General features: G+C 41.6%; 1 protein-coding gene across 1 annotated transcript; it reads right to left on the reverse strand.

Annotated features, from left to right (window-relative positions):
- Window positions 1-850: 850 nt before the first annotated feature.
- LOC147891729 (uncharacterized) lies at window positions 851-24,884 on the reverse strand. The gene is made up of 7 exons (XM_087388497.1): window positions 24,756-24,884; window positions 24,547-24,678; window positions 24,404-24,457; window positions 23,871-24,127; window positions 23,442-23,746; window positions 23,271-23,351; window positions 851-933 (listed from the first exon to the last, which is right to left on the reverse strand). Exons 1-7 carry the CDS (start codon window positions 24,882-24,884, stop codon window positions 851-853), a joined length of 1,041 nt encoding a protein of 346 aa, XP_087244623.1.
- Window positions 24,885-26,190: the final 1,306 nt, after the last annotated feature.

Genomic DNA, 26,190 nt, shown 5'->3' on the forward strand with positions numbered 1-26,190 from the left:
GTTGGATTGGTGGATGGACTTCCACCAATAGCAAGCACTGAAGGCATTTGCGAAACTTACAAGGAAGGCACGCAACACTAAGAGCCTTCTTAAAGGAGGCCATATTCACGACCAAAGTTCCACTTGAGTTAATACACTCCGACATATGCCGGAAGATGTTAACCTTGTCGTTCACAGGTTCATTACCTTTATTATGATGTTAGCCATATGATCTGGGTATACTACTTGGCCTAGAAATCATAAGCTTTTGAAATGTTCAACCAAGGTTGAGGAAAAAGAATTGAAGATATTCCGCATTGAAAAAGGGGGAGAATTCATTTCGAAACCTTTTCACACTTATTCGTAAGAAGAATGGGATCAAGAGACAGCTTACTACTATGCATGCATCCTAGCAGAACGAGGTGGGTAAAAGAAAAAGCCGTAGAGATACACGTGGATCAGCATGTGAAAAATATAAAAATGATGATAAAATAAAATATATTATCATGGAAACACATAACACTAGGGTATTTTAAAAGGAGAGGTCTAATCAAAATCTAGGCCACGTTGTCTTCATCCAAGCTATGACTCTTGGTGAAGATAAGGTTATTTCAATTTAGCTTCTCCCAAAATAAATGATTCTCGTAAAAATGCTTGAAAGGGTATACCTTCAAAAGACTCAAATATATCCCATCTTACAAATTAAATTTTTTTATAGAACAAGCAAAAGGACAAAGGGTAAAATTTTCTTTAAAAACAATAAAACCCAACATTAAAGCTCTCTGTCTTGCTGCACGGCATATGCTGATTACCATCATCAAAAATGCCACAATTTCATAGAAAAATTAAACAATAAACACCCTAAGCGTGCTTAAGCCCACGAGCACGAAAGATAACGTACCTCTCCTGCAGCAATCTTTATAACACGTGGAGTGAAACCATGACCGGCTGCACCTAAACGGCATGCCAACAGAGGAACTCCTTAACAGCCACCTAGACAATGATCTATTTACAAACAGCCTCTAAAAAAATTTCAAGCAAACAGAGCGGATTTATTACTTAACACTTGAATTCTTTCCGCAACAATGACAATAAGCACTTGGGCACAGTTTCCGAATGTAGCAAACTTGTGTCGATTTTAAAACAATCGGCGTGACAGCTGGTGGTGATTATAGATTGTGCCAAAAGAAGAAGCGTGCCCTGAGGATATTGGAAGCTCCAGGGGGGCGGGGGCCAGCGGTTTCTCTGAGAGACTCCATGCAGGAAAATAACTAAGGAGGCATTTGGGGGGGAGAAAAATGGAGGAAGAAAATGGCAGCTGGTGGATGGTCGCTGTAGGGAGAGAGGAAAGCTCAGAGGAGCATTGTGGGGAAGCGATGGAAGTGAAAAAACTGAGGCGTGAGTGAGCAAAACAGAAGGGATGAGCATCGAAATGGCAAAGAGCATTACGTGAAAAGCTTGAGAAGCAGAAGAAGAAGAAAAAACACAGGATGAGGGAGGGTGGTAGAGAAGAAAGTCACGTGCCACTCCCCCCCTCACGTGTGAGCCCCTTTCTCCTTCCCTATTGCCACTTCACCGCTCATGCGACCGAGGCGCCCTCGCCCCGCCCATCGACACGCCGGTCATCGGCTCGCTCCATGTGTTTCTTTGCCTGTGCACCCACCCCTCCCCACACCAGCACACACGTAGCCCCACACGTCGCTTTTTGCCATCTTTCAATCCCCTCGACACTTGTGATGATAGAGCATTTCATTGGAAGACCAAGAATGGTCATACATGCAATATACATACTTGTGTGTGTGTGTGTCTCCACAAGTGCATGTGTACGTGACTAAGAAAAAAGTGTATGTGTGTATGCGTGCATGCGTGTGTACATAACTAAGAAAAAGTAGGAGTGTGTGTGTGTGTGTGTGTGTAAAGGGGGGGAGAGAGACAAACACAAAGACAAAGAGAGAGACAAAGAGACTTCCATTCCATTTGAGGCCATGTCACTCACCACAAGTGAGCCTTTTGGAAAAAAAGAAAATATAGATCTTTTGCATTGATAAGCTGTGGAGCACGTGTCCCTTTGCATGTGGAAAAGATGATTACAAAATGTACCTACACATAATTTGCTAGCAAGTGATCAGAGGCTCACCCAAAAAAGGGAAAGCTGAGGGCTCTATAAGAACGCTTCTCAATCATGGGACTCCTAGGGAAGCAAAACTACCAACACATAAAGGCCTTACTACCTTATGTGCCATGTTGGAGACATCAAAGCAATACGTTGTTTTCAAGGTTGATTCTTGACCTTGAAAGGTTACATTAAAATAAGTAGGAGAATCTAAGATGAACCTTTCTAGAGATGAACCTTGGTATCGTGAGTTCCTTTTCCTTTTAGAATACTAGTTTCTCCAATCTATGATTTCACGATGCAATAATGTTTCTTCTAGAAGACTTTTGTATCAAATCATGTGTACTTGTCTTTCTCTATTTTTATCAACCAAAATGAATCAAAGCAATAACACCCTCTTCAAGGTCACCCTTGAAACGTCAGTCTTAAAGAAGTCATAGAATCTAGCATTGAACATTCCTTACTTTTAGGACAAATGAATATAAGACCTTTTAGAGGACCTACTAATAGTTAAATGTGTATCTCAACCTTGAAAACTACATAAAAATAAGTTATAGCAACTACTCCTATTGTTGTGATTAAGTTCTTTCTCTTTTGTAGGTACCTCATGTTCAGATGGAAGCTTAAGCAAGTTATAAGACCCCTATTCAAAATATGTCCCCCCTTCAAACGAAAAGACCCCAAACTATTATACATGTACAAATTTTTTTTGCTTATGTATTGTTGCCAAATGTCTTTTCAAGTCATTTCTTTTGAAAGACCTGCTCTCTCTCTCTCTCTCTCTCTCTCTCTCTCTCTCTCTCTCTCTCTCCACTTTTTGGATTGCCTTTCCTATAAGGTTTTGCTCTCATTAGTGCCATCACTGAATTTCTCTTTTGTCTCTCATAGTCTCTCTCCTTCCCTATTTCTTTCTCATGCCTTTTTTTCTCACACTTTGGGTCCCACTTTCATTGCCATCAATATTGTTGTCTAACACATGTCTCTTTCTTTATCCACTTTTACGTTGTGTTCTGCAAATCCGTTTGCACTACATTATGTATTCTTGATCTTTGAATCATGACATCATAAGGTGCAGTCCTTCCTACAAGGAAAATTTTTAATGAGATGGTTTGCAAACCCACAAAAATATTTCATAGAATTCTTATTCTCTCAAAATGGCTCTTCTTGTAATAGGGGGTGACCCTTTTGCTAAAGGCTATTGTACATCTTTTTTGGCTAGAAAACATTTATCAATGTCACTTTTTGTGCTGAACATAGGCTCAACCATCCCAAAAGTTTCAAAGACGGTGGTTCTACATATCTTCATCATTGAGATTTTAAACTCATCTTATGCCTAATTGAAATATTGACATGCATAATCAATCGTGGTCCATGTAATAGGAGAATTTATAAACACAAATTTAGCATTAACTCTCCATGGTATATTTTACATCCAACCCAATGATATCGAACACAAAATGATCCATTCCATTAATAATAATATCAATCTATTCATCCATAGACTCATAACTTTTTTGTAATACTTTGCTAGTTGTTATCTTTCAATAGATTGACTCTTTAACTTCCAAAATAAAACAAAGTATTATTAACAAGCAACAAATGCAACAACATATGATGTAGTAAATTCAAAAAACAAGCAGATAGACCATGTTTCTTGGCCATTATCATGTGAACCTTTCAATCACACATGCATCTCTTTAGAATTTTGAGTTCGTTGCTAAAATCTTTGTTCCAAGTTTAGGTAATTTAAGTAAACATGGCTATAAAACTCAACCTAAGATACAAGCATAGCACATCATGAATTTCTTTTGTTGATGTTATCTAACAAATGATTCTAGAATGTTTGGCAAAGCCTATAATGACTAATGAAAGTTCTTTTTCACCATGCACAACATAGATTTCCATAATCTGAAGCCTTGTATTACAAGTGCCATGAGCCAACTCAAGAGCTTTTTTATACATTATGCTTGCATAAAAAGCATACTCAAAATGAATTGCATTGGCACATCCACAAGGCTTGATTGCTAAGAAGAGAAGCTACTTTTGACAATTGGAATTCATCATAAGATAATACTCTCACAAACACTTTAATTTTCCTTTTCCACTTTTCAATTTTGAGCAAGAAAACATCACGTAACTTTGTGCAAAGTCGATTTTGCTATTCCCAAATGTAACTAAAGCACATTCAATTCACAATCATTGGTCTTCCATGCACATGGTTCATGCTAGAAACCTCTATACATGCATTCATTCGAAAATCCCACCCAAGTAATATTAATCAAAGTGAGGTAGCAATTGAAACAAATGAAATTTTTTTAAGCTGAACCTTATCTTCTTCTATGAATTGTGAAGGGAAAAAAATACAACAAAGGAAGGTAAAGGGTAAGATATTGACAAAATATGAAGAGGGGAGAGGAGAAGAGTGGAGATGAGGAGAGAGGGCACAGCTAGAGAGCACACCACAAATGACTAACTATACACTAGATTTAGTTGAAAAAATAGAATATATACAAACCTATTTAGGATTAGGGTTAGGGGATCTAACCCTATCCTTTATAGCACTCTATTGGGTTAGTGTTATGCACATATGATCACATGATGGTGTTATGCACACGTGATCACATGATGTTGAGCGTGAACTCTCAACACCTTCCCTCAAGATCAACATCATGAAGTAGGCCTTGCCTCAAGATGATGATTCTAGGGAATCGAAGAAGGACTGAGCATTACATTCCATCACAACCCTTTAATGGGAATGTCCTTCCTCTGCGTCAAACCAAGAGCTAGTCGGTGTTTCTCGAATAGCTCTTTACCAAGTGGTTTGGTAAAGATGTTTGCAACATTCTCTTTGCTATCACAATGCTGCAGTGTGATGTCACCAAGTAACACTCTTTCTCTGATGAAGTGCTCTCTGACATCAATGTGCTTTGTCCTGGAGTGATATACTGGATTCTTGGCCGATGCTTGAGCGGATTGATTATCACAGTACATTGTTGTTGGCTTTGTCTCATCAAAGTAATCTGTTTCTGACAATAGTCTTCTGAGCCATATAGCCTCACATGCACCTATAGTGAGTGCTCTATATTCTGCTTCAGTCGAAGACAAAGAAACAGTTGGCTGTTTGTTTGACAACCATGATATAGCACCTTGACCAAGGAAAAATGCATATCTCTATGTCGATCTCCTAGTCTCACGATCTCCGACATAGTCACTGTCACACTAGCCATGCAACTATGGATGACTTCCTCTGTATTCTATCCCAAACTGTCTTATACCTCTGTTGTATCTCAAGACTCTTTTGGTTGCATTCCAGTGAGACAGTGCTCACTGGTACAACAAGCAGCTAACAATTCTTGTGCATATCATGTACAGTCATTTGCTTGATTCTTCCACGCGATTTGCCATAAAATGTGCTAGTGAGCTTACTGCATAACAAATATCTAGCCGAGTGATAGTTAGATATATAAGAGATCCAATGAGCTACATGTAGTACCTGTCATTGGCTGTAGGTTTTTTTGAATCTTTAGTAAGTTTCAAACTATGTTCCATGGGAGTGGCCGCAACCTTGCAATCTGCCATGTGAAACTTCTTAAGGAGACTGTCAACATACTTGAGCTGACTCATGAATGTGCTATCTGAATCTCTCTAGAACTCCATTCCAAGACAAAAAGTGCATAAGTCTAAGATCTTTGATGTCGAATTCTGCAGATAAGTCTTGTTTTAGTTTTCTGATGAAGCTATCCTTGCTTCCTGTCACAATCAGATCATCTACATACAAAAGTGCAATAGTAATGTCTTCCCCTTGAACTTTGTAGTAGAGAGTATGGTTTGCATTGGATTTCATGTATCCCAGATTAGCAAAATACTTATCAATTCTGTTGTACCAACTTCTGGGTGCTTGCTTTAAGCCGTAGAGACTTTTCTTGAGATGGCAAACCTTATTCTCCTTTCCTGGTTCAACATAACCTGCTGGTTGTTGCATGTAGACTTCCTCATCTAGGTAACCATTGAGAAATGCATTCTTGACATCGAGCTGGTACACATTCCATCTACTGAGTGTTGCTAGGGATATCAAGAACCGTATGGAATCCATCTTTACTACTGGAGCATAAGTCTCATCATAGTCTTGACCATATTGCTGTGCAAATCCTTTTGCAACTAGTCTGGCTTTGTATCTTTGAATACTTCCATCTGGATTGTACTTCACTTTGTATACCCATTTGTTTGCTATGGCCTTCTTTCCTAGTGGAAGGTCGCATAGTTCCCAAGTATTATTCTTATACAAAGCATCCATTTCTTCATTCTAAGCTTCTTGTTGCGTTTAGGTACAATGAGAATGGGTGAAACCCAATCAGTGTGCTCTATCTCATAGATGAATTTGGTATCTAGGAGTTTTCCCAGCTCGTCATAAACCATGGTGCCATATTTAGGATTTGTGCGAGAAGGTCCACATACCTTAGGGTGAGCACCTTCCCTTATAGGTATCGTGTGTACTGCCACTTCTTGTGAAATTCCTTTCATCTCTTTGTATGACCATGCTAGGCAGTCACGGTATTCCATTAGTTCTTTGAGTTTGGTTTCATCTTCTTGACGAAGTTGTTTCCCAATGAAAACCAAATTTTCTTCCTCCCCTTCAAGGGTGAGGTTTATTGTGCGTGTTTTTTCCGGTCCCTCATAGATTGGAGTTTCTCCAATGCTATCGGTTTCTTGAACTTCAGATTGTATGAGTGGTCTTGGCATTGCTATTGGCGCATTGCCACTTGTATAATTCTTAAAGTATTCTGGCACTTCTCGAAGATCGGCCTCTGATGGGGTTGAACTAGCCTGACATGTGCCATGTGTACTGGGTGGCATAGTTGCATTTATTAATTTGTTAGGCTCTTCTTTTCTTTCTTTTTTTGAAGTCTATTGATCGAGCTTCATCCGCACATGTGGCTTATATTTCCGAAAGTTCTTACATTGGGAACTGTGGGGTAACTTTTCCATGGGTAAGGTGTTTCCAAGTAAGGGTTCATTTGCTGCGCATATTCCCTCACGGGACCATTCAAGAGGCAGTGGCTTTGATTTTAAGGGAGCTAATTTTGCAAGGTACAATTCGATGATCCTTGATTAGACTCGTTCAAATTCATTGAAGTGCTCGGCCTTGGCTTTTTTGCAATTTCCTCCTTCAGCTTTCTTGTGGGAACTTCTACTGTTATTCAACTGTGGAGGTTCAACTTTTGGGAGCTTGACTACCATTAGGGCATGCAGAATGGCTGTCATTATCAAAGATTTGATCTTCAATTTCAGCATTCGCAGCCTTTGTTTCAAGGTCCCAAAGAAAATCTGAGTCATCATTGGTATTGGTACCTTCTTCAGGTTCATTATCCCACTCGAGGTCAGCCATAAAGAAAGGCATCTCTAGATTGATTGGTTCTTCATGTTGGAGTGGAGGATCTACCTGTAGCACCTTAGCATCGATGTGTGAGAAGATGGGGTCTAATGAATGGCAGTTGTTGATGGTTGCCAATGTTTGTATCCAGTTATTGACATTGCTTTGTTAGTCACCTGCTATGGCATGCTGTTGCAAGGGAGCTGATTTGCTTGAGATTGTCGTGGAAGATGTGTCATCCAATGCTCTAGGCACAATTGGTTTAATAGCTCCTGTCCCCACATTCACCCTAACAATAGTGTCTCGATTTTGGATTGTCAGTCTATCAGTTCCCCAGTCGTGGAGGACTGATGCTTCCCGTAACCAAGGACGTCTCAGTAAGATTTGATAGGATTTTTTGGGGAGATCCAAGATTGTGAATTGAAGGGAAAGCAGACTCCTGCGATCTTTGTGGACACACCATTCACTATTCCCAAGGGTTTAGCCCGTGAATCATCGGCAAGGCGTATGTTGAAATTAGCCTTTTGCATTGGTGGGAGACCCCATTCTTCGTAGAGCTCCTTTGATAGGACATTGACACTTGCTCCACCATCCACTATGGCTTGGACTTCATTATATGCCTTGTGGATCAAAGGCACAGTAATGTTGCGTATGTCATCTCTCTCACCCATCCGCACAAGCATATCTTCAATGTCGTTCATAGATGGAGGGGGATTTGCGAGTTCAATCCATCCTTTGAAACTCTCCCAGAGATTGGGATAGTTCTGTAGGAGGATTCCGATGGGACTTGACACAGGGCAACTCAGGATGCTAGAGAGTGCGGCTCCTTCAAGTTGACATGGTGGTACATTCTGTTGTGGAGTCTATTGTTGGAACAATGGCTCGAGTACATTATCAATACTTTATGGGGCCAAGTCATGGATTGGGTCTTGAGCTTGTTTCTCAGTCTCAAATTGAGCTTGTTCATTTTGGACCCATTGTTGAAGTACCTGAATACAAGCCTTCTCCACCTCTGCATTCGGGTCTGGAGCTTCTTTTATTTGAGGCTCGGGAGTTGATGTGGATGAGCTTGGCTGCTCATTGCTTAGCGGAGGTGGAGGCACTTGTGCTTTCTTTTTCAGAAGTCGCTTTGGTTGGATTAGAATGTTAGGGTCCTTGGTGGCCTCTTTCTATTGGCATGTAATTACATTGACAGGTTGTGACTTTACACTTGCCGGACCCAGACTTTGATGGTCCACCCCAATGATGCTGATGGGGACGTCAAGCTTAACCTCTATTGTTCTAGGATCTTATTTTTCATGGGACAATCCATGCACGCATGTCCTATGCCACAATCTCTGCAGAGTGGTTGGAAAGTAGCTGGGCTACCACGATGAGGACACTTTGCGATCCGGTGATTTTCTCCACAACCGTAGCACTTGATTGGTGCTCAAAATGTGTTGGGTTGTACTTGATTTGCATAAACTATATTAGACCCTTTGCACCTTCTACATAGTACATTGGGTACTCTGCTTCATACTTAAATAACGAGTCTACTTCCTCAGCTTGTAATTGATGTATTGGAACTACCTTAGGAGTTGGGTTTGGTGCTCTTGGATATGGTCATGGATTCAGATTCCTGAGTAGTTGTGGGACTTGTGTCCGAACGGGAATAGGATTTAGCCTCGGAGCTTGGGGCGCTTGTGCAAGTGCCAGTTGCCTATATACTGGCATGGGTGCTACTTGGTATTGTTGAGTTCGAGGTGGGTTGTTGCACATGTTGAAGATGCAACTGTTTTCATCATGGCCGCCGACGACGCAAATATGGCACCACAACTGTGGCGGTGGATTTGCTTGTGCAGTGATCTTGGCTCTAAGGACTGGGCACTCATTTGCTATATGATTTGCCATGCAGTGTGGACACCAGACATTTTCTCATCATGGATATGTTTGAGTTGGCGGCTGAGACAAGTGGAGTTTTTGATCCATGGCCTGCATCATATCTTCTTTCAGCTTCAAGGTCATGGCCTCTAGGCCTTCATTTGATGTTGTGGTAGTGTCCTTTGATTTACCCTTTTTCAAGCACTTATCTCATGTATTTGATCTGCCGTCATCACTGCTAGTGTCTGAGTCTGTCATGCCATCCTCGATGTCAATCGCTACCGCATGAGCAGCACTGAATGTTTCATAGCTGCTTATCTTTTTCATATCCTTTCGGATTTTCTTTCTTAGACCTGCTGTGAACCATGCCGTGAGGTACTTTGCATCTGGGTGTGGGTCACATTTGGCGATCAATCTCTTCATCTTTCCTAGGTATGTGCGTACATCTTCTCTCCAGCCTTGTTCGATCTTGCTAAGTTGGAGAGCGGGATCATCTTGTAGCCTCTCCGTTTGAAAGCGTCGTTTGAATTCAGTTTGAAGTAGGTCCCATGTGGCGTGTTCTTCCACGAGAATGTCTAGGTACCATTCTGACGCTTCATTAGTTAAGGCCATTCGAAACCATGGGATTGATCACCACCTGCTCGACTTGCGGCATCAAAATGTTGGAGGAATCGGGCTGGGTCTCCCCTACCATTATATTTAAAGGGAGGGGTTGAATCTCAGGGGGGGATTCGGGGTAGAGGAGTGGCAGGTGCGGGTGTTGCAGCGGAGTTATATGTTGATGTGGCAAGCGTTGGAGTCGAAGGCATTGGCCGACGGAACGTAGCTGCATGCAAATTATGCGAGATTTGCCAAGGGTGTCTCTGCCACAAGTGCGGGTGTGGATAAAGGGAGGGGTTGAATCTCAAGGGGGGATTCGGGGTAGAGGAGTGGCAGGGGCGGGTGTTGCAGTGGAGTTATATGTTGATGTGGCAAGCGTTGGAGTCGAAGGCATTGGCCAAAACGTAGCTGCATGCAGATTATGCGAGATTTGCCAAGGGTGTCTCTGCCACAAGTGCGGGTGTGGATGTAGCTTTGTTAGGAGGGTTAGAGTGGTGTTAGTTTGTGTAGGGACCGTCATGTTAATAATGTGTCTAAGATTGTCCTACCTGTGTAGGGAAATGTGCTGGTGCAGACGGATCGTTAATCGAAGGTCACGGCGTGAAGATATGAGCGAATTTGTGTGAAACGGGGCCCACACGGGGGCACGAATGAACGAGTGCTAGGGATGCCGAAATGGTGTGCAATGGGCTACAAAAATACCTCGTAGCATGGTGTTTCCATGTGTGAAATCAATCGGGGTTCAGTTTGGGTCCCAAATGGATGAGTTATGAGGGCTTAAAGTAGGGGTAAAATTGGCTTTAGGGGGGTCCTAAAGGTGGTGTGAATGGACTTGAAGTCCAACTGAGGGGTTGGAGCCAAGTTAATCTAGTTAGGTTAACTAACCTATTTGTCTAGTTAGATGCCTTTCAAATAAAGTATGGTCCTCTTCCCTTGATGTTTCCATCTTTACATTCCTCCTCCTATCATGTACATGCTTCTCTTCCCCGTCTCCCTTTCCCCTTGTGTCATAGTCTCCCTCTTCATTCCCTCCCCTTCTAATTCCTTTTCCCCTCCCATGATAACGGTTCGCCCTCACGATCTCCTTTCCCCTATGGCCCTCGAGCATCGCCATGCTTAGCCTCTAGCCTCTGGTCTTGAATTCTTTTCTGGCTAATAACACCAATTGAAAAGGCGTGTTCCTTGTACTGACCTTGAGTGTGGTTCTGTATGCCCATAAGGCTGCATTCAGTTTCTCTGCCCAATTAGAACACTATGGTTCTAATACCTTGGTGAGGATAATGCATATTATTTTGTTGGTGGATTCGGCCTATCCATTCTCTTGGGGGTAGTAGGGTGTGATTTTTCTATGGACTACCATAAAGCCAGACAAGAGTTCTTGGATTACCTCATTGACAAAGTGTGTGCCTTTATCTGACCGAGGTAGTCAATAGAGCGAGCGAGAAAAAGCGAGCGGGCCCAATGAAGCGAGCGAGTTTTTTTACAATTCCTTCGATGAGAACAAATTTGAAACCAAACTTACTATAGCAAGATGTTGTCATAATAAGCATACCAATAATCAGACTTACAATCCACCCTATCTTTCACTTGAAGAACATAAACTAATTACCAAACTCATAACATAGATGACTATTGAAATACCACTTCACCTGCAAAATGCACTAGACCAAAACTTTCCAAATGTGTCCATGGTTCACCACAACAATTATCAATCTATGAACAAAATGGTGTTTTAAACCATATTCTAATCCCCTTGACATTCATCATCAAGAAAGTAGTTGCGTGCATGTGGTTTATCTAATTGGCACTCATCATATCTCTTGTCGGCTGTCATGAATCTTGCCATTTTTTCTGCATAGCATGGTAACAAACTACAACAAAACATACATTTCAAAGGAAAGTAAGTCAAAGTGGAACAATGAAAATAATTTCCAATAAGAAGAACTTGCCATCCTTATGTGTTATACAAAAGACAATTCGCTACCAACAAAAAGCAGAAAAAATCAATTGCTAGATCAAGGCCTTACAAACACTATCCAAAGCATCAAAATTTGTACTTTCTTGATTCAAAGGCACCCGCAAATCTTCACTATCTACCATATTATAAAGATGCTAAATAACACTTTCAAAGTCCTCAATTTTAGCATTCAAAATATATAACAAAAAAAATCAGGGCCAATAGCATACTACTCATCAAAGGGGTTTGTGACAGGTTCCACTCTCTCTTCTTCCCCCTCTCCATCATGCTCTGACCTGATCCGTTTTCCAGAATGATCTACCACAAGTGGCTCAACAATGCTAGCCACAATACCGTTGTCTGAATCAAATGAAAAACAAGGCCTGCCAATGGCCTGACAAGCACACATAAGAGGGGCTGTACCACAACCCATCTCTATAACCAGCCCTCCAGGAACACAGAGAAGAGACATAATGCAACCTACAAAAAAAATACTCCTCTCTAGTCCACCTCGTGCTAGCTGAGAAGACATCGGCACGATTGTCCTTGAAGAGGGAGGTATGTGATGAGTCCAGACATCTTCACGTGGATCAATCAAAAGCTGTTGGAAAAGTGAAAAGCTCTCCTCCCAAAAAACCATTGGATTCTTCTTCGCTCTACGTATTAGAGCTAATACTGAAGATTGCATTTGGAAACCACATGGAGAAAAACATGTATAGTATATTGACTTCAACTAGCAAGCATTATAGCATGAAAGATGGCAAACATAGCATGCATAGGACTTATCCTTCCAAACATATCATGCATAGAACTAACGAGGAGACATTTGTCAAAGACACTTTTATCATGGAATGCAAACATAGAATGCATGGAATGGTAGCTTACCTTAACACTTTTATCATGTTCTCTACAAAATCCATATGGAAACTTGTCATGAATGATCACACGTCTGACAACCTCCAAGCCCTGGACATATGCAAACCGTTCCATCCAACCAATACATTGTCCTGCAAGCAATTAATTTTATTTAAAACTAGTAGAATGGAAACACAAAATGTGAAATGTCAATTGTGGTATTGTGCCTTACCTGCCAAAGGACATATGCATGCCAACCAACCACTATCAGACAAAGAAGCTACTGCAACTGCAAGCCCATGCCGCACATGGTCCTCGAGCAAGACATTCCAAGTAGGAGTGGATCCTCTCTCATCAAGTGGATAGCCAGATGGAAAATCGAGCAATATAAAGTCTGAAGCCCACTTCACCTTCTTACCCATCCTCTTGTAGTCCTGATCTTGACTAGCCACTGTAATAAAAAACTCATGCAAAATAGCATACTTATCATTTCTTTTAGAGTCAGCAAAGTCTTTGCCCATTGCAATGTAATCTCCAACTGTACAAGCAAACAAAGGTGTGATGCCACGGGCCAAGGAAATGTCAAGTGACTATGATCGATGGAACACGTATTGCTTCACAAGTCTCGAGATTAATTCTCTACCTATATGCAAAAGCAAATCAATTACAAGTAAAACACTACAAGGCATAGGCCATTTTCCGACGGAAATACCGACGCTTTTTACATTAATTTTTTTTTTTTCACGGGCGCAAAGGTCGCTATAAAAATCGTTAAAATCGTCGGAAAAGGAGCGTCGCTATAAACCGTCGCTATATAGCGACGCTGTTAATCGTCGCTAATATAGCGACGATGCAAACGTCGCTATATAGCGACTCTGTTAATCGTCGCTATATAGCGACACTGGTAAACGTCGCTATATAGCGACGATTAACAGAAGTAAAAAAAAAAGGGTTAGTGGGGCTAAACAGGGCTTCCTTCTGGCCCTGTTTAGCCCCACTAATCCTTTTTTTTTTTTTGTAATTACAAAAGAAAGTTTTTTATAAAAAAATTTCCCTTGCTTGCAGGGTGATACAAAATTGTTCTTGTGAACGATGAGGAAGAAATGCATATACATATACAACTGTGTTTGTAACAAAATTACCCTGTGAAAGGGCGATACAAAATTGCTCTAACGAGCGGATATACAAAATGCTACTACCACTACTAATCCGAATCCGAATCCGAATCGTCCTTATTGGCCTGTTCCTTGGTCCTCGACACCTGCGTCTTCTCCCTCGTCCTCGGCACCTGCGTCCGATCCTTGCCCCTATTGATCGCTCGTCTCTGATGATGGGACGCTTGAGCTTTGACCCTAAGAGTGAACCATATAAATCGAAAATTAGATTGGAACTTAAATTAAAAAGTGAGATTACAAGTAGGAGTAAACTTATACCGTGCGAGCAGCCACCTCAGCCCAATCGACTGTTGCTCCCATTGCCTCTTGCTCAATGAACCACGGCTTTGTTCCTATCCGAAATGCGCGCCGTGTCTCTGCATCCGTAGGAAGATGACCCATCGCAGCTTGCTGTGGATCCAATTTACGAGAGTTAGAGTTAGCTAAAGTGCATGTAATATGTAAGTAAAACAAATAGAACAATACATTAAATGGGAAGAAGTAGACTTACCACGGTTGCCTCGAATGCATACCGTCTGCCTGCACCAAAGTGCGAAGTACCTACAATGTCCAGCCGTCTCTTCGCAGCCCTCCTCTGACCCTCGAACATTTCGGGATGGTCCCTATGTTGCTTCTTGAAGTACTTCCAATCAGCTTTGTCTGCCCAGCTGGGTTTAGCCAACCCCTTTGTAATGGAAGTACGCATGGTTGATCTGCGATGCTTTAGGACCAAACCCATGCGCTCGAGCATATAATTGTTATTAAACTCCACATTTGGTGGATTAGGATATATTTGTTTTAACTCATCGATCACCGCCTGCTTCTTTTGGGCATCTTGATACCGCCAATTGATATTTATGCCGCTCTTGAAGTGATGACTCATCAACCGCCTCATGGCGGCCATCACTGCTTTGCCCTTTTTGTCTTCTATTATCTCTCCGACAGATGTGATTTGATAGGAGAGATCCCCTGATGAGTAAGGGGGACTGACGGTAGCAGAGTCTGAAGGAGTGGAAGCTACACGACCGCTTCCGGATCGAGGAGTAGCTATGGGAGTAGGAGAGGGAAAGGGACCTGACTGATACTGTGTCTCCGGACCAAGTGGAGACCTAAAGGAGCATGAGTGTGCTGACTCGTCTACATCTCCTGAGTCAGCACAATATGAGCCGCCCATCCTACTCTTCCTTCCCTTGCGGGAGGCATGCGCAGGTGATGATCCCGCGGTCGAAGGGGCGCGAGGGGATGGCTGGGCAGTACGTCCACCCATCGGTGTAGGGGAAGGAATTGCGGAGGTCCTCTGAAAGAGCAGAGAGAAGAATCTCGCTACCTCCTCATCGCTCATCTGTGCTACAAACTCGTCGGGAGTCCCGACAAAGCCATGCACGGCTAGCAAAGGAGTCCCCTAAGGGGTAGTCGCAGTGCTACGTGGAAGAGGGGTCAGACCAAGGGTAGTCACAGTGCTAGGACCGAGAGGAGTCGGACCAGGGGTAGTCCTCGGGGTAGTCGCCTGAGAGGAATCAAAGTCCTCTGGAGCATATAGATCGTGAGCTCTCCTCCTGCGAGGCTGTCCGTACTCGTCTGATGAGCGACGTGATCCCATGTCTAACATAGACACAAACACGAAAACAGAAAACAAAAAACAAACATGAGCATTCTCATAGGCATAGGCATAGGCAAGAAGAAAGAAGAGGGAAAGGAAAGAAGAGGGAAAGGAAAGAGGGAAAGAAGAGGGAAAGATAAGAGGGAAAGAAGATGTAAAGGAAAGAAAAGAATGAGAATGAGGAAATAGAGAATGAGAGAGGGGGAAATAGAGAAGGGGAAAGAGATGAGGGAAAATAGAGAAGGAGAGAAGGGGGAAATGAGAGAAGGGGGAAATAGAGTGGGAAATAGAGAATGAGCTTATGCAGAAATAGAGAATGAGCTTATGCTTCTCTCATTCTCTATTTCCGCATAAGCTCACGCATAAGCATGAGCTTATGCGGAAACTTAAGCATAAGCTCATGCACATGCATGAGCATAAGCATGAGCTTATGCTTAAGCATAGGCATCAGAAATAGAGAAGGAGCTTATGCATAAAATAGAGAATGAGTTTCCGCATGCTTATGCTCATGCGGAAAAAGAGAAGGAGCTTATGCAGAAAAAGAGGAGGAGAAAAGCATAAGCTTCTCTCATTCTCTATTCCCGCATAAGCTCCTTCTCTTTTTCCGCATGAGCTTATGCTTATGCTCATGGGTGAGCATGAGCTTATGCTCATGTTTCCGCATATGCGGAAATAGAGAATGAGAGAAGCATAAGCTTCTCTCATTCTCTATTTCCGCATATGCTCACGCAAAAGAGAAAGAGAAAGAGCTTATGCGGAAAAAGAGAAAGAGCTTATGCGGAAACTCATTCTCTATTTCCGCATAAGCTCCTTCTCTTTTTCCGCATGAGCTTATGCTTATGCTCATGGGTGAGCATGAGCTTATGCTCATGTTTCCGCATATGCTCATGCAAAAGAGAAAGAGAAGGAGCTTATGCGGAAAAAGAGAAGGAGCTTATGCGGAAACTCATTCTCTATTTCCACATAAGCTCCTTCTCTTTTTCCGCATGAGCTTATGCTTATGCTCATGGGTGAGCATGAGCTTATGCTCATGTTTCCGCATATGCTCACGCATATGCAGAAACTTACGCATAAGCTCATGCTCATGCATGAGCATAAGCTCATGCTCATGCATGAGCATAAGCTCATGCTTATGCTCATGCGGAAATAGAGAAGGAGCTTATGCGGAAATAGAGAAGGAGCTTATGTGGAAAGAGAGAAGGAGCTTATGCGGAAACTTACGCATAAGCTCATGCTCATGCATGAGCATAAGCATGAGCTTATGCTTAAGCATAAGCATAAGCATAAGCTCATGCTTATGCTCATGCGGAAAAAGAGAATGAGAGAAGCATAAGCTTCTCTCATTCTCTATTTCCGCATAAGCTTATGCAGAAACTTACGCATAAGCTCATGCTCATGCATGAGCATAAGCATGAGCTTATGCTTATGCTTATGCTTATGCATAAGCATAAGCATAAGCTCATGCTTATGCTCATGTGGAAAAAGAGAAGGAGCTTATGCTCATGCGGAAATAGAGAAGGAGCTTATGCGGAAAAAGAGAAGGAGCTTATGCGGAAAAAGAGAATGAGAGAAGCATAAGCTTCTCTCATTCTCTATTTTTGCATAAACTTATGCAGAAACTTACGCATAAGCTCATGCTCATGCATGAGCATAAGCATGAGTTTATGCTCATGCTTATGCTTAAGCATAAGCATAAGCATAAGCATGAGCATAAGCTCCTTCTCTATTTCCGCATGAGCATAAGCATGAGCTTATGCTTATGCTTATGCTTAAGCATAAGCATGAGCATAAACTCATGCTTATGCTCATGCATGAGCATGAGCTTATGCGTAAGTTTCTGCATAAGTTTATGCTTCTCTCATTCTCTTTTTCTGCATAAACTTATGCAGAAACTTACGCATAAGCTCATGCTCATGCATGAGCATAAGCATGAGTTTATGCTCATGCTTATGCTTAAGCATAAGCATAAGCATAAGCTCATGCTTATGCTCATGCGGAAATAGAGAAGGAGCTTATGCTCATGCGGAAAAAGAGCTTATGCGAATGAGAGAAGGGGGAAATAGAGAAGGGGGAATGAGAGAAGCATAAGCATAAGAGAATAAGAGGGAAAGGAAATAGAGAATAAGAGGGAAAGGAAAGAGAGAAGGGAAAAGAGAGAAGGGGGAAAGAGAGAATAAGAGAAGAGGGAAAAAAGAGAAGGGGGAAAATTAGAAAAAGAGAAGGGGGAAGAGACGGTTCCTACGCCCATCACTGCAGCTAGCGCTTAAGGCGCTAGCTGCAGGCCAATGCAAATAACAAAAATATTAAATGAAAAGAAGAGGAAGCACTTACCTGTAAAAGTATGTCCCGCTCGGTGTAGTGGACTGGCCCCACAAAAGAGAGAGTATGTCCCGCTCGGTGTAGTGGACTGGCCCTACAAAAGAGAGAAAACAACCCATTTTTTCAAATAAGATGTTAGTGGAAAGAGGAGATCACAAAAGCAACTTCTTGAAAGGAGACAAGGAAAGAGAAGATTGAGGAGACAAGGAAAGGAGGAGATTGAGGAGACAAGGAGAAAGAGAAGGAAGAGAAATACAGGAAGAAGAGGTGAGTTTCTTTCTTTCTTTCTTGAAATTTCGTTTTTTGTTTCAATCCTTTCAAATCAAGCATGAAAACTAGTTTAAAACTTTAGCAATACAAGCAGAAACACTCACAAAACCAAAGCTAACAAACAAACAACCTACATTGTTGAAACAAACTCACCTCTTGAAGAACTTTCTTTCTGGAAACCAAAGAGGGAAAAAGGAGAGAGAGGGAGTACAAGAGGTAGGAGAAGGGTGAGGAGTGGGAAATAGAGTAGGAGGTTGCTTGGAATAGATGGGAGGTCGTCGAAAATAGGTGGGAGGAGATTTTGGGTTGCTTACTTGAGAGATTAGGAATGGCTTGAGCAAAACGCCGCGCGTTTCGGCGTTTCGGGTTTTAACCCACAGCGTCGCTATATAGCGACGTTTTTAATTTAAAGCGTCGCTATATAGCGACATTTTAAATTAAAAATGTCGCTATATAGCGACGGAACAGAGCGTCGCTATATAGCGACACTTACTGTTTATTTTTTTGTATGGCCTCTTGTGAAGCTCAAACATGCTATGCTTATAATTGTCAATATCTCCTCTTACTATATAGCCTTACTATATAGGATTTTTTGTTTCAATCCTTACTATATAGCGACGTCATTCTTTTTATATGGCCTCAAGAGAAGCTCAAATTAAACATGCTATGCTCATAATTGTCAATATCTCCTCTTCATGCTTATGTTTTGGTTTTATAAGTGTAGATGGAAGGGACGAGTGGAAGCTCATCCGATGATGCGCCAACGCCCGGGAGCACGAAGTGGCTTACGGAGAGGTTATATTGTCATTGCACTCATTGCAAGTGAGAAGTACGACATCAACGTCGTATTATCATGCGCCACTTGCGGATGTATGGGGAGGAGCCGGAACCAATACCCCCCGTTGGTGTTGCACATGTTGATGGATCATCGGTAAGTCAAAGCTATTTAAGTTCGCAATCTTATTGTATACCCGGAAATAGAAGATCTTCTATTTACACGAATGAGCTTATGACAGGATGACGAGGGTGACGAGGGTACACATATACCTTCTCACTTTCAACAAGACTATAGTCTCCCGGATGACGACGAGGGTATGGTCGACATGATGGATTCCATTTTTAGGGGCACTACATCCCACGTACACGTGATGTCAGAGTCTGAGGTGAAAATGCGAGAGTTGCAATCAACACAATTGTACGAGGGTGCTAGGATGTCTAAACTACGTGCTTGTCTCTCAATCTTGAATCTACAAGTACAGTATGGGTGGTCGGATACAAGTGTCTCGGCCTTAATGAGGTTAGCCCTTGCATTAATTTGACTCATTATTTGGATATTGTTTGTTTTGAGAATCATCATTTGGATAGTGTCTTTGTCATAGGTTGCTCCAAAAGATGTTGCCTGCAACAAATACCATGCCCGCATCAAGAGATGAAGCAAAAAAGATGCTAACAATGGTGGGTATGGATTATGATACCATCCATGCTTGCCGTAATGATTGTATTCTCTTTCGTCGTGAGCATGGAGATTTGGCTAGTTGTCCAAAGTGTGGGGAACAACGATATAGAGATGACTTGCAGGGTGAGAGGATACCGGTAAAGGTCTTAAGACACTTTCCCATCATTGCAAGAATACAACACATGTTTTGATGCAAATCCATAGCGGAGTTGATGACATGGCATGCATCTCATCGGTCCACTGATCACACATTGAGGATTCCCGCAGATTATGCAGCTTGGAAGCACATAGATAATCAGTGGCCGGACTTTGCGAGAGAGCCACGCAACTTACATCTTGGGCTAGCCATGGACGGCATGAATCCTTTCGGGTTACGCTCGACATCTTGGTCGACATGGCCCATAGTCGTGGTGAATTACAATATCCCACCATGGCTAACAATAAAAAAGGGACACCTCATGCTTGCACTACTTGTGCCAGGAAAGTACAAGGCCAAAAACATGGACGTGTACATGGCACCTTTGATAGAGGAGTTACAGATATTATGGAGAGGAGTGCAGGTCTTTGATATTTCCAGAGCTCCTAGGCATACCAATGATATTTTGGTCAGGAGTATCTTGATGTGGACCATGCATGACTACCCAGGATATGGAGAGTGCGCAGGTACGTGGTTATGTCTTTACATGTACAATGAGGGATTATGCTTTTTTTACTCTCTTTTGCACGCATGTCTTGTACTAACATATTCATGCACGCGTGCAGGACTTGTTACAAGTGGGTACCATGCTTGTCCTGTTTGTGGACCCACTCTGAAGCTTGCACGCTACTCCAAACATATGAGGAAAAATGTTTATGAAGGTCATGCTCAATACCTTCCGCTCGACCATCTCGCACGTGGAGGTCAGCTTGATCCACCACCATCATATTTGAAAGCAAGTGATTGGATTCAAGCTTGGAGGGAGAATGGAGAGGAACCTCCTCCTGGTATGAAGAGGCTATCGATCTTTCACGAGCTTCCTTATTGGGGTCAGTTACAAATCAATCATCTCTTGGATCCCATGCATATCTTTAAGAATGTGGGGGCTACCATTTGGGCACACTTGGTTGGTTCCAAGGACTCGAGAGGAGTGCGAGAAGACTTGTGTGCTATGAATAGGATGTCTCGTTTGTGGCCCCAAGTGCATGCTTCAGGAAAAGTTGTCCTCCCGAAAGCAACGTGGATCCTCTCTACGAGGGAGGAGGCAGTGATCAAGGCAGACATTGCCTCTTTTCAAACACCGACAGGGTACATGCGTTGCTTGAAAGGAGCATTTTCAAAGGACAATAAGCTTAGTGGCCTCAAGTCCCATGATTGGCACAAGGTCTTACAGGTATTCTAAGTAGAATTAGTGTACCGATAATAGTGATGCATTAGCGTAATTATTATTATGTTATATTGTTGACATGATTTCATTGTTGCTTTGATAGTTCATCCTTCCAATTACAATAAAAGGGTGCTTACAAGAAGATGTTAGAAATGCTATATTCAAGATCTGTGGTATTGTGAGGTATGCTTACTATCAATTCGCATTATGTATTTTCTTCATGGACATGTGAAATAGGTGGATATCTCAAATATCTTACATATGCATGGACATGTGAAATAGGTGGATATCTCAAAAAGAGATCTCTATATCGAGCATCGAGAAGGCTAGGGTGGAATCCATCGAAGCCGTATGCTTGCTTGAGAAGCACTTTCCCTCAAGCATTATGACAACTCAAGTCCACTTGCTTGTGCACATAGTTGATGAGGTGGCTATAGCAGGTACCGTTCATAATCGATGGATGTTTTTTCTCGAGCGGTTTATGAAAACTTTAAAGGGGTTTGTAAGACAAAGAGCAAGACCAGAAGCAAGCATGGCAGAGGGATGGCTTGTGCAAGAGTCATTAGTATATATCACAGAGTTTCTTGCATCCACGGATCCTGATATGCCGCAAGCTTGGCACAACAAGGATGATGATCGCATCATTGGCGAGGTCCCCCAAGGAAAAGGGATTGAAAGAAAGATGAGCGAAGAGCAAATGGAGAAATTCAATAAGTTTTGTATCCTCAATAGCCCTGAGATGCAGAAGTGGATTGAGAGATATGAAGTGGCCAAAGCAAAAAGAATAAATGCAAGGACGAGATTCAGAGTAATGTACAGGCGATCACAACCATATCCACGAGATCTGGCTCTTCTCCCTACTCACATGTCATTTGATTGGCTACAACTAGCTATACGTAAAGCCGAATGTGATGGAGAGACAATAAACGAGCGCGAGCGGGAGTTATCATCTGGATGTATAGTGCATGTAAGTTTCTTATCTCTTGACGTAATTAAGTAATTATTTGTGGCAATATATGCTATAAAATAGGTGCATCTTCATTGTTTTAATGATGCTCTTTTACAGTACAAAAAGTACAGTGCATTATGGTCATATGGACGACATTTTTGCGTGGAACGCATCGATTCAAAGAGAGTCACGTATGATTGTGGAGTCATGGCTAACTTCACACAAGATAGCCGAGCAAGTGCTTCGGATACCAATCTTCTCTCCTCACAGTTGGATTATTGTGGAACCATACGTGACATATATGAAATTGATTTCAGACGATTTACTATTTTCATTCTTGATGTAAAATGGTTTAGAACTACTTACAACGGTCCCCATGCGACAGTGAGAAAAGATAGTGGCGTTCTCTTTGCAATAGACTCCACCAAACATTGGACTGATGAAAGTGATACTTTTGTTCTTCCCGAGCACTGTGAGCAGGTGCATACTAATGATTTAATTAGTCGAAGCTTTCGTTTTTTAAGTCCATTGATATATATATAATTGATGACATTTGGCACGTGATTTTTCATCTTCAATATAGGTGGTTTTTCATCCGGATCATTCTAATCCAAGATGGTGGTACGTGATCCAAGTTGCACCACGAAGTAAGCAGATTTTTGAAGATCGAGATGTGGATATGGAGATGCCACTACCAATGTCGGATCCAATTGATGAATCTAGCGAAGAAGATGTAGATCACCATATGAGGCAAGAGGAAGATGCGCATAATGACATCGCACAGGAGGAGGATGGAGATCACGATATTGACGAGGAAGACAACAATCATCAAGATCAATCACCACACTTAAGCTTAATTGAAGAAGATGATCAAATACTTTTAGGTGAACGTACGATACTAGAGTACGATGATGATATAGGAGATCAACTCGGTATAGAGTTGGAGATAGACTTGCTTGGCGCCTTAGACTTGGCTCAAGATGAAACAGTTGATGTAAATGCTCTTATTTGATTTTTCTCATCTCAAACTTGGACATGAATATATGAGCTTCAAAGGCTTGATGTACATGCTCTCATTTTTTAATTCTCTATGAGCTCAAACATGTATGAAAATTTAAAAAATTTTGTCATTGGAAAAAAATAATTTTTAAGTCCTAAAAAAAAAAAAAAACCTCTCTGTAAAACATCGCTATAATATATTGTCTCAGTGTCGCTATATAGCGACTTTTAAAAGTCGCTATATAGCGACTTTTACTAACGTCGCTATATAGCGACGTTTAGCAAAAGTCGCTATATAGCGACAATTTACGACACCCGATTTTTATACCGACGATTAATGCTACGCGGGCGCTAATCATCGGTACGTAAACGTCGCAATAGGATGCATGTGTAGTAGTGAAAGTAGTGTTAAAGGAACAACTACATATGCAGAACACAACAACACCCTTACCTGCACTCTCTATGTGATCCATTTCATGCCGCATAGGACTAGATGGTCCCTCATCTAGAAAGAGAACAATCATAAACTTATTAATGCAATGTCAAAACGAATTGAAGACAACATCAACAAACAATCATATTGTATCTTCCTTACCTTTTTCTGTAGGATGTTCTTGTTTCTCTTTGTCTTTCTTATCTCTCCTTGAGCTTCCCTCCACTTTGTCCTTACTTGCTTCATTGGCTTTTTGTGAAGCATAAGTATTGTACAAGTCTCTTTCTCGCACCAGTACTTGTCCTTTAGGGAAATCTATCCACCAGGGACAATGTGCTAATTCCCATTGAGAGAGATGGTGCATGCCCGGTGGATACATGCATGCAGCATGACCAATCTCCACCCAACTCTTACACAAATTTGGAATGTCAGAGATCCTTTTCTCTATTGCCAAGTGGGAGAGATATCTATCAACCAAGAAACAAAAAAAAAATGGATGTCCCAAACCATCGAAAATTGTGTAATTACATGAATCAACAGCACAAACATAGACAAATGAAAAATGAACCTTCAAATGAATTGACAACATACCTATAAACCACCCTATGGGCAGCCATGTCCAACTCAGATAGTCCATCTCCTTTTTTTCCACCCTTACTCTCCATCTTTGTTTCCTTTGATCTTAGCACCACAAACATATGTTTTCTCCCCTCCAATTTTATATCCTCCATGTATTGCTGCAATGTGTAATCCTTAGGGGTATCCAAAGGCATGCCCATTGTTGTGATCACCCTCAAATCTTCAAGCACTTTCAATGACTGTCTCTCCACTTCTCCAAAAATATCTCTCTACTAATCCACCTAAAAAGTAAAAGTTGACGCAATTTTATAATAAAAAAATAAGAGTCATGCCATTGGCAAGAAACAAACAAACACCATGAAAGATGATTTGTATTGGTAGAAGAAACACACCCTCTGTACTCAAGGTCGCCCACAGGCATGAAGTACATGTCTCGCATAGGTTTAGTGGCTTCTAACAAAGAAAGGAAAATATTTTTTTTTCTAATCTCAAATCAGACTTTGCAATGAGTTGGAGCTTCTCCAATGTCACGCAAGAGTCCGTACCATCAAAGCGCAAGGCAAACAACTTTTCCAACCAAGCCTCTCCAAGACCAGGATCTATACAATTCAATACCTATCCAAAGATGACATGTCAGTCACTTAACTTCAAAATAAATGCAACAAAGTATAGAAAATTCAATTCACACCTTTCCCATCCTATCAGCAATTCTCTTTTGAATTATGGTACGCTGCTTTCCTTCTGCCTCTCCCATTTGATCTAAAGGTAGCTTTGTAGATATTTTGTCCATTGCTTTTTTAAGCTCTGTATTGTACTCAACCTACATACATAAGTTCCAATTAGAGAAAGCAAAGGAGTGATAAATATCTAAGCATCAATACAAATGCAACATTCTACCTGGAAGACAAGCCTTGCCAGATAACCTCTTGTCAATGGAAACCATGGCTTCTTCCCTTTACTCTCTTGAGCCCTCCAATTCTCTATTGATTTGATCTCACTCGAAGACAATGTTCTCATAAACACCATAGAGTCACACTCACAAATGTTGTGTGCATTTATGAGTATGTCCCTTAGACTGGGTTTGATAATGGCATGTTCATTCATGCTAGAAAACAAACAGCAAAGTACACAACCCAATCAATTAATGCAAAGTAGCATAAAACACAAATGTGGAGAAGATTCAAAAAGTCCATGTACTTATGAATTCATTCGTTGTAGCCCTGCCAAGAGAGCAATCTCACTAATTTTCCTTGGGTCAATTATTGTGCATACCACTCATACATGTCTTTTCTTGTTTGTAGGAAAGATTTCCTTGATAACACTCATCCATGCAGTGGTCCTATGATTGCCCTCCCAAACAAATAACATCTTTTGCGACATAAAATGAAAGTCAATGTTAGACATCACATCTTTCTCAAACTCCCCATCCACCTCTCTCTAGGTGGGAGACCAACTCTTCCTCATATCATCTGTCACAACTATCTCCTCTCCATCACTCTTGCAGATAGATACAATGAAAGACCCTTTCTCTGGGAGATAGCCCTCCACTTGAAATGTACTTTTGAGTGAAGATACATCATCACGAAGTCCTCTCACTCTTGCATAAGGTATCAACCTACACAAGGGAATGCGAGGACACTGATCTGAATCAAGCATGCTACATTTGCCAATCACATCACCTCCTCCTTCCACCTGAACTTCACTATCATCCAACTCATACTCCTCTACTCTTGGACCTTCATCTCTTTGAGTTGATGATACTTCAACCTCTAGACCCACCACACTTTCTTGCTCTTCTGTTCCACCTACTGATGATTCAACATTGTGATCTACTTTTGTTCCTCTTGTCACCTTTGTAGAATGTGCCACTTGAACTTTTCTGCCTTTTTTTCCTGTCATCCTGAAAAGACAAAAAACATGGCATTTTTCCAATCATAGTTCTCAAAACCTTTTCAATAAAAACCAAAACTAAAAACAAATACATGTATCTACCAATGCAATTGATTTCCAGTTTAGGGAACATTCACCCACTTGTGTCCTAAAAGAAAAAGGTTCATCTCTAATGCACATAGTATATCAACTTGCAGTGGTATCTATACACTTGGATATATGGAATTGCAGTGGTAAATATGCACTTCTATGCCTACCCCATGTATCAATACTTTCTTTCATACTCACAAAAGGTTGCTTCGACCATTTCATCTTTTGTCTACAAGTATGCTTTGGTGTACAGGTCTAATGGTCTTTGGAATGCTATTGGACTCTTGGAGGGATAGGTCACATGGTCTTTTGAACGCTATGCAAGGAGGGGACTATTGGACTGCCCGAGGGA

The sequence above is a fragment of the Dipteris shenzhenensis genome, chromosome 17 (assembly GCF_047967505.1).
Source record: "Dipteris shenzhenensis isolate YYH24624 ecotype China chromosome 17, Dip_SZ_1.0, whole genome shotgun sequence".
Lineage (NCBI taxonomy): Eukaryota > Viridiplantae > Streptophyta > Polypodiopsida > Gleicheniales > Dipteridaceae > Dipteris > Dipteris shenzhenensis.